Source organism: Chenopodium album, chromosome 2, assembly GCF_948465745.1.
Source record: "Chenopodium album chromosome 2, dcCheAlbu1.1, whole genome shotgun sequence".
Lineage (NCBI taxonomy): Eukaryota > Viridiplantae > Streptophyta > Magnoliopsida > Caryophyllales > Amaranthaceae > Chenopodium > Chenopodium album.
In genome coordinates, this window is record NC_137835.1 from 12,433,501 (window position 1) to 12,443,740 (window position 10,240).

Sequence of the window (10,240 nt, forward strand, 5' to 3'; positions counted from 1 at the left end):
GACTATTATGCTCCTAATTTACTGGTTTAAAAGACATTATAACCTTAAATGTGGAGAAGATTTAATTATTACATGCCTTGCCACCTGGATGCAAGGTGTGCTTGTCTTGGTGTATGTGTTAGCTCATTTCTTCTACCTCTATAGATTTTTAGTTTATGCTTTTTAATGGCTTCGAAATCCTTATTGGCTTTGAAAATTTTAGATGTAAAGCTTGATTTGATCATTAGTGTTGATGTTGGGCGGGTTGGTGTAGTCAGGGCCGTTTCTGAGTTTTGTGGGGCCTAAGGGCAAAATAATAATTAGGGGCCCTATAAATTTAATCATACATACAATATGAACTAAAGATTGATTTCAAATGAAGAGTACTATTTGTGCGGCTATTTAGCTTATATTTCCTCCAAAAAAGTTTTTTTTAAAAAATATTATTTTAACATTTCGAATTTGTTAATCACGTTCACCTACGCACCTTTGATCATCTTTTGTGATTTATGGGTTGAAAAAAATATATATGCATGTGATAATTTGTTAGATTTTCCTCGAAATATACTTTCGTTATCAACTTTTATAATATTTAGTAAAATATAACTAAAGATATATAAGTTATAAAATGTGCATTGACATTAACGAGCGTGAAACTCCCCACATTGCATGCGATTAAAAAAGAACAATACTTCCTAGTACTCTAATACGAAGTATTAATGTGAATGTATAATATTAATCTTAAAATCTGTTGAGCCAAAAAAAAAAAAATGATTAAACTAAAGTCATACGAAATTAAGAAAGAATGAAAAAAAAAAAATAGCTAGTGGGAATCGAACCTAGAACTGAAAGTAAGCGTGAAAAATTATGAGAAGTACTAACCAATGAACCACTTTATTCATTCATTGAACATGTCTAGGAATTAATGTTTATACCTAAAATAATTAAGGCCGGACTTTTACAAACGAAAAGTTGGGCTTTTGCTTTGGGCCCTGGGCGACCGCCCCGGTTGCCCTGCCCCAGATACGGCCGTGGGTGTAGTCGAAAGATGGTAGTGTGCCAGTGCTTTTTATGTGGGATGGTAGTGGGTTTCATTTATGGTGTACAATATATGACTGTATTCAGGTTAGTTTTTGGGATTTGCGTTTAAATTAAATTGTTCAAGTAGTTTGTTGCTATATTTAATTACAACTGTGTGGAATTAGTCAATAAGCTACATTTGTTCATTGACGTAAAAAAATCGTTTATTACAATAATAATTTTTTTAAGGTGTTTTTTTCCTAATAATTCGATCTCCTTTTATTTTTAATAAGACCTAATTATTTGATCTTTAAAAGGCCGTATTTGAAATTTTTTTCTAAATTATTCTTAACATGTAAATAATACATCTTTTCCTATTTGTTATAATGGGTGTTTTTAAGAATAATTTTTTTTTTTTTTAAAAAAAAAATAATGTTCCGACATTATAGGGATAAACATTCAAGTAGATAAAAAGTGAAAAATACACATTAACAAACATATACAATCAAAATCATAAGATAATTTTGCCAAGTAAATAAGATAATTTTATTCATGTATTATCGAGTGCATAAAAATCTCATGAATCGACATTCCTCATAGTTTCTGGTAAAAAAAAAACAACTCCATTTTCGGAAAGCCCAACAACCAAAAATTTGAGAGACGTGCAAGCAACTAAGCAAGCATACAACAAAACTTTTGCTCACAACTGAAAAACTAACCTTCAATTTTACCCAAATCCAGAAAAAAAAAAAACCAACTTCTTATTACAAAATCAATCAAAACATTTCAAACAAATTAAACCAACAAAACAACCAACCAAAACACCTTCTTTTATTTTTTCCACAATTATGCCTCCATCAACACCTCCGTCATCCCCTCTTCGTCCCATCATCTCCGATCCTTCCGACACCGCTTCCTCCGAACATCGCCTTCGCGAGGCGGAGGAGCGCCTCAAAGAAGCCATCCAAGAGCTCCAGCGTCGCCAGCTTAGTCGCGCCGCTACGGCTGCAGCGCGTGGACCTCACTGCCCTCCCTGCGATCACCCTGATGACTCCTGTGTTGCTCACGCCATTGGTAATCTCTGTCAGAGCTTCCTCCTCTCATATGGCGTTCGTGTCGGTATTGGCATCCTATTGCGCGCGTTCAAGCTTGCTCGTGGTCATTCTTACTCTTCCCTCCTTGATCTTAAGGTTCTACATTATGCTTAATTATTGTATTTTTGTTTTTTGTGTTGATTAATTTGTTTATGCATTGCTTCAATTTGTTGATTTCAATTTTTTCTTTTTCTAATTGCAATTGTTTGAATATTTCTTGTTGGAATTTGTGATCATAGAGATTGAAATTACTCAAATTAGGGTTACGAATTATCGATAGGAAGATAGAAATCCTTTTATGACTATTCTGTATCGATGTCGAACAAGGATAATGTATGGCATTTTTATTGTAAGCTCTACTAGTGAGTACCGAGTCTTAGAAGTAAGGAAATGTGGTGACCAAAAAGTATGTTTAAATTGTCAATTGATGTAGTATCATTTTACTAGCTATTTTCGGCGTTTTATTGTTCATATCAGCCTCAAGTTTCATCATTTATGATTAATTGGAATATGTTGGGGTTTGTTAATTTGGTTTTGGTTTTGGTTTTGCCTTGATCTTGTGGATATGTATATATAGAGGAAGGGAGTACATGATGATGATTATGAATATTTTCAAAATTCATACATCAACTTAGAGAATTGATTGTGGGTGTGGTTTCTAGTAGACATGGTTTGGGGATTCAGGTAGGGGCTGGTTTGGATTAATAGTGGGCAAGGTCATTAGTGGCTCATCTTATGGCATGTCAAAATGGATCTAATTAAAGTGGATCACGAGTCCATAGTAGATTGATAATTTGATAGTGGATTGGACGGGCCGAAAACAAGCAAAAATGTATACTATTCTTTATGTGGATATAGAACTTAGTTGCGACTATCCTGCTTGTATTTTGGATGCTATATGTAGATTAATGTAACAAACTCAATGTGTGGATTGAAGTTTTGTTAGCTCCTTGGGTAAGATTCAAGCTTTATGATAGCCTCTTGAAATCTAAGTACACACACAATGAGTATGTAATAGACCATAATTTAGAAGGGTAATTTGGGAAGTTTAATACTTTTAGGTTAGTAGTCCTTATTCCTAAGCCTTAGTATAAATAAGGGAGAATATATGCATTAGCCATCATGTGAATTGTGAGGAAAATTGTTGAGAGTAGTAACCTCAAGTTACTAGGAGAGTGATAACCTAAAGTTATCAAGAGAGTGATAGCCTTAAGCTATTAATCTATCCTTTTGTATCCAAATTCTGCCATTATTTATCTAAATTATCAAGCTTTTATCTCTTAATTAGTCTTTAAATCAGAAAATACTAAGTCAGTCCATTACAGAGTATTTGTTAGTGACTTTTAAAGCCAAGCAAGCTGTGGAATACCAGCCAGTTATAAATCATATCAATGATGGCTTAGCTAATTATTTGTACGGACGATTATGCCATGCCATGTGATTTGATAGATTCTATGGGAAATATGAATGCACCTTTGGGTTTTCTCTAGGGGGAAGCTGAATAAAGAGTAGAGACCCTTAATTTATTTTGAATTAGCATTACATAAGAGATATAGAGATGGCCTTGGGCTAGGCCTAAATAGGACGGTAGATTTGCCGTGAGGCGGTGCTTGGTCTGATAAGATCCTTATTGGATGTTGGGGTTGTTTATCCCAAGTCCCACTTGGAAAGAATAAGTGAAGAGTTCTTTAAAAGTTAGATCACATTCTATTAGCAAGTGAAGTCCTTATAAGTACTTGGGAAAGCTTGATGATTTGCGTAAATTGTTAGAGGTCATCATCCATATCATACCATTTTCTATGCTTCTAAAGAGACCTTAATATGTGTCAAATTTAGAGAAGGGTTGCTAGAGGTCAAATATATGTAATATACTGATACAGCAGGAAAGAGGCTCTTCTAGTCTCAAACTTACAACTGCAAGACTATTTCTGTTAGAACTTGGCATGAAAAGCAGCCAAGCTTAGCAGCTAATAAAGTGGGGATCAAAAGTATAACTTTACTACGGTCATGGACTGGTCCTGGCTATATATAAAAAAAAATAATAATAAAAAAAACTTTGCATTACAGATATATCAGACATTAAGGATTCAACAACAATTATCCTCGGATTGATCATCATTTGAGATGGGAGCTGCATTGAGGTTGGCATGATTGTTTGCTTCTAGTGGCTTGGGATTTTCATGTGATGGAGCTTTGTTACATCTCTAAGTATAGCTAGCAAACCCTGCTCAAGTTGCCTGATTCTTCTATACTCTATGGTTTGGTCGTACCACATACTATGTTTTCCATGTTGCTTCCTAATCTTCAATACCAAATTCTCTTGTGTTTGTGACTTGGTAATCTCCTTGTAGTGATCCAGTGATCCCTTGCAGTCTTTCACCATAGCCCGACATAGAATGTTAAAAAGATGGGAGAACTCTTTTAGATAGATTCCACAAAATATCCATGTGAAGATATTGATTTTTAGTTCCACAAATTATCTGTGTGAAGATATTGACAATTGTTCACAAATTTTTGTCTGGATAAATAAACCTATGTCTAGCATTTCAATCATCGGTGGAAAAATGGGTAGGCAAAAGCTTTAGTTTCAAGTATTACCATTTGTTTATAAATTAGTTTGACCTTCATAGTAAAGGAAATATGCTATTATCATTTTGTATACTGAATTGCTATGCACAAGGAAATGTATCAATGATATGTAGTACTCCTCTACATTTACACTGGAAAATGAGAGCCTCATTAACTGATGGTTGTGTGGTAGTTGCTTATATGCTTTTTATGGAAATATGTCTTGCTTGATTTTTAATCTTGTTGGTTACTTTTGTCCAGCAACTTGTCTCGGAGAGGGATCTGATTGTTAGAGAGGAAGCTTGTCGTGTTGGGTTGGTTTTTGGTGGTTTAACTGGATCCTATCATGCCCTGAGATGTATACTGAGGAAGTTGAGGAGAAAAGAAACTCCTTTCAATGCGTAAGTTTGTAACTACTTTGTATGTGTTTTAGTTGCTCATATTAACTGTACAGTGGTGTTATGTAAAACACTCCCAAGCATTACATATTGGTAACTTTGTTAAAGCTGATGATGGAGCAGAATCTTAGCAGGCTCTATTGCAGGCTTGTCAATCTTAGCATTAGATGATCCCAACCAAAGGCGTACTCTAGCTCTGTATCTTTTGGCCAGGCTGGCTCAGGTACCTTAATCAATTAAATTGTTTTCTTGTATATTGAATTAAGGCTGTTCCTGCTCATCTATGTTACTGATGTCAGGTGATCATTTTTGCAACATTGTGAGGCTTTAATTACATCTGATAATGTTTTCTTTCTTCTGCTACTAGTGTACTTACAACTCTGCTAAATCCAAGAACAAATTTCATCTATGGGGAAGCCACTGGAGACATGGTGATTCTTTACTCTTTGCTTTATCTTCTGCGCAGGTAATTGTGGTTTACCTGCATGCTAATTACATCTTTCTTTTCCACGTGCAAATTTTGTTTCATAATATTTGTTGCGGTCATTGAGACATTTTTTCAATAAAAAATTGCCGTTAGAGATTATTCTCCCCTCTTCTCCCTTGTTACTTGCTTTGCCGCATTTGATGCATTTGTTTAATAACTCAGCAGAATTGTAAACAAAAAAAAAAAGAAAAAAGAAAGTAATATTATATGCACTACCATCGTGGTGTTGTGACTTCTAATTTTTAAAGCAAGCTTTGTCCTCCTATGACATGATTCTTTCTGGAGCAAACATCTATTATTGCAAATGGGTGTTAACATGAAGTAGGTCAGTTGTATATAATGCCATAATTGCATTAGCTAATTCATCTTATATATTATCATATATTCATATGCACTACCATGTAAAGTACATCAACCATATGGTACTGTGAGTCTTGTGATTTCTAAATTAAACTATGTCCTCTATGACTATTTTTATTTCTTGTAGCGAACACCTAATATTGCTAATGGATGTTAACATGGAGTGGTTCAGTTGTGTATGATGCTGTAATTGCATAAGCGATTCATTTGGTATCTGTATTATAAAGCCATCTTATATCATATTATTTTTACTAGACGTCTAACTAAAACTGACATTAAATATTATTAAATTCATCTAACTTGGAGATACTTTTTTCAGGTCATGTATTCATTCATAATGCGTCCTGAGAGCTTACCAAAATCCTATCAAGATTTTATTCAAAAAACAGGGCCAGTGGCAAAACCTGTATACAAGGCTGTCCGGGACTGTTGTAGAGGTAGTGCGGTGGATGTGGCTTCATTGTCAGAATACTTGTCAAGTAGAGGGGTCCAAAATTCAGTGTCTCTGGAAGAGTTCCCTTCCATAATTCCCTGTTCCATCATTCATCCAAATACCCAGTCATGTTTAGCTCATGATATGAAAGCAGCAACAAATACTTTTAAAAAAACCTTTCCTCTCTATTTCTCGCTGACCTTTGTACCTTACGTGGTTCTGCATCTACAAAAGGTACTTCTATCTTGAGCTCATATTTCATTCATTCTTGTGATTAGTTCATAGGAAAGGAAAATTACCGTGATATGGATCCTTCACACTTTAGACAGATGTTTCAATAACTATCCAGTTAAACCTGTTATGTTGCCAATTTTGTTCAGCATAGAGATGGGAAGTTATGGGAAAAAGTTCTTCAAGTTGGGTATCTTGCTTGTGTAATGATGGTGCTGACACACTATGTTGCACGGAAACGGATACGGGGACAAAAACGGGTACGGGAACAGGATACGGCAAAATCAAAATTTCAAAATACGGGTACGGCATGGAATACGGCAAAAAATACATATAAATCCATAAAATGTAAAGAAAAATTAAAAATAATTCATGAAAAAATAAATAAATAATAAATATAGTGAGTACCATTTAAAACGAAAAAAAAAGCAGAAAGTGCTCTCTATACACCTACTTGACTGCCAGTCTGCCATCTATAATCACTGACTTCAAGAAAAAAAAAAAAAAGAAAAAAAAAACCCAAAACTCAAAAGAAAAGAAAACAACTAGTTCAAAGATAGGAAAAAACGAGAACTAGAAGCTGAATAGAGAGAAGAAAGAGAAACAGTTACAGGTTGATGCCTCGCCGGTCATCAGTGTCGGGGTGGTCGCAGGTGGTCTCTGGTCGCCGCAGACGACTAAATCAGGTCGCACCTCCTAGGGAATTGCCGTTCGCAATAGTTAGGGTTTGTGAAAATTGGGGTAAATCGAAAATAAGGTTCGTAATTCACTAATTTTGGTTTTTTTTTTTAAAAAAAAAATGGCTGAGCTTCTAAGGAAACGTCAGAAATTGGGTTTTTCCGTACCCGAAACGTTTCCGACCATGACTCTAAACGTCCCTAAAATGACTTGGCGTACCACTTTTGATGGGGACGGATTGGGGACGTATCCTAGGCGTCCCCGTACTGTACCCGTCCCCGATACGTTTCGGGTATGGGAAACGGCACTCCATCGGCGTACCCGTGCATCATTGCTGACACGTTATCTTTTGGGGTTCATTTTGTGTAAACTCTGCTGAAGAATGCTATGCTGTTGATGGATCAGTGATTCAGTGTTACCTTAGTCACGGGACACTTTAGTAAGAGGAATGGGTACAAGAACACAGTTCGTGACCTAGTTTTGTTAAACTAAGAGTGTACCATGTACCACATAACAATTCGTATGTTTTGAGTTGTGGACTTGTGGTTCATGGAGACATCAGCGAATTATTTCATGCTGTCAATAAAAATGGTTCAATAATATAGTGATCACAGGATGCTAAACTGCTATCATATTGGGACTATAGTTATCTTCTAGGCCGGATACATTAGTTTGAAACTTTGAATTATAATAATGAGGGACTTTTAGTAAAATTTTGACCAACACTCAAGCGGCATGTTAAAACTGGCTGTATTTTCGTTACTGTTCAATTTTGGTCAATTTCATCAACTAGCTGTATATTTATTACCTGAAACAAAGTTGCTATCCATTGTAGTTCTTGGAAACACCAGCTCAAACTAGTTGGCGTGCTTCAAAAGAGGCTGTTCGCTCAACTACATTCTTGTCAGCATTTGTTGGGATCTTTCAGGTAGCCTTATTTCTCACTTCTCTGGAGGTATTTTATGGATCCTCTTGGCACGCAAATTTGATTTCGCTCTTGAACTGCAGGCTGTAATTTGTTTGCATAGGAAAGTGGCGTCAAAAGACCACAAACTTGTATATTGGCTCTCAGGTGGACTTGCTGCCCTTTCTGTGCTGTTTGAAAGAAAAAGTAGGCGGAGTGAACTTGCCTTGTATGTTCTTCCGCGTGCTGGAGATTCTTTATGGTACATATTGGTTAATCGCCATTTGCTTCCAAATATTAAGAATGCTGAGGTAATCTTCAACCTCTAATTTTCTTCATTTCTGGCTTTATTAATTTCTACTCCGATATCTTTATTTTGATTGAGAATTTTATGCCATTTAATTTATAATCCATCCATTTTTAAGATGAATGACCTTCTATAACTATTTTTGTTTGTTTTTCCCAAAGAAATGTTACTTGCCCAAACCATCAAACCTTGTTCCTCAGCTTATGCTTATTGTGTTAGCTGGAACAATTCAGATATATAGATTGTGCTTGACCGATTCATGGAATATTTTTACTGTCAGCCCTTGTTTTTCCAATTATGCTGCTGGTTTGAGGTTTATTTTTGGGTGATTTTTTTTATCATTAATTTTTTTTTTCCCACTTTATAACTAGCTACAATTCCTTTTGCTTTAAACAGGTGGCTTTATTTTGTGCTTGTATGGGTGGGATCATGTATTATTTAGAGCATGAGCCGGACACGATGGCTCCATTTTTGCGGGGCATATTACGCCGCTTCTTGGCAAGCCGAATTAGTAATCCTAGTCCTCCACCAAATCGTAATGCTTCATATGCATATTTACAGGCTTTCGAGGCCATGGAAAAGCCAAAAATACAGGAGAAAGAAGGAGCTGCAGAGGCGGCTTCTGCCAAGTATAATCTTGAGGCTATTTCAGGGCTCTGAGAATTTAAAGATAATAACCTAGCTGTTAATCCTTTCATTTTTCAACACATTATTTAAGCCATCTGTGCTACTATGTTAGGTCTGGTGCTTGAATTAGTATTCCAGCATCTCGTTGATTAGAGCTAGCTATTTAGAGTTACCTCTTCCACTTCTTCTTCTACTTCTTCGTCTTCTTCTTCTAACCACAGTACAGTTAGCGGTCCAAAAGTGGAAGGGGTTTCATGTGCATGAATGCATGATTAAATCGGGGAATTATCTATGTTGATTATTATGATAGGTTATTTTTTCCTGTGGCAGTCTTGGCACTTGTTTCGTGTTGTATCGTGTTGACCCGTTTAGTTAAATGTGTCGAAAACCTCAGTTACATTCTTTTCTTGGTTAGTCCATGTCGTATAGTATTATGTTAACAAAGTTGGTCTTGTTTAAATGAGTTATCATCAACTCTAAATTATTGGTTTTATATTCCTAGACAAGTCGAGTCGTGTTTGTAAAATGTTGGAAAAGTGGGTCAGTTTGTAAAATGGCTCATAGCAAAGGTATACTGCAGAGTATTAGATAATTTCCCAGATTTCCAAGAGTTGGGGAATTTGATTTGTAAGTGTAACTTCTGGTTATCATCAAAGTCGTATCAACATTCTAATGTAATACTTCATAAGTTCGATTTTTGATTCTTCTTATACCATATCTAAGATTTGCAATTAAATTGTGGTCTCCTTTTCGCTCTTATGATCTTTATCATTGGTAATGTTTTTTTTTTCTTCTCGTTCAAGTACATCTAGTTGTATCGTGTGCGTGTTATAACAGTAGGATCAATGTCCATTTGAAGCCTTTGAGGTTTTGTTGGCTTTTTTACAGGCAAATATGATAGTGGTTTACATATTTGATATCTCTCATATTTTGGTCCGCCAAATTTCTTTTCAAGTTTAATATGTTTTGTATTGTGCTTTTGATGTTGTTTGTCTGTTTGATAGACCTTTGGTCTTCACATACCTGATTTTTTATTTTATTGAAAAAATTGTGAGAAAGGACCTTTTAAGGGCCTGTTCTCTTCCGTTGAAATTCAATTCAGTTCAGCTCAGCTCAGCTCAGCTCAGTTCAGTTCAGTTCAGTTCAGCTCTTAA

The 10,240-nt window shown here is 35.6% G+C and overlaps 1 protein-coding gene across 1 annotated transcript; it reads left to right on the forward strand.

Moving 5' to 3' along the window:
* The first annotated feature begins 1,847 nt into the window (after positions 1-1,847).
* Positions 1,848-9,894, forward strand: LOC145568565 (uncharacterized). The gene is made up of 8 exons (XM_081627989.1): positions 1,848-2,189; positions 4,923-5,062; positions 5,183-5,282; positions 5,427-5,525; positions 6,226-6,573; positions 8,084-8,176; positions 8,257-8,463; positions 8,856-9,894. The coding sequence occupies exons 1-8, from the start codon at positions 1,848-1,850 to the stop codon at positions 9,117-9,119; spliced, it is 1,593 nt and encodes a 530-aa protein (XP_081484115.1). The 3' UTR covers positions 9,120-9,894.
* Positions 9,895-10,240: the final 346 nt, after the last annotated feature.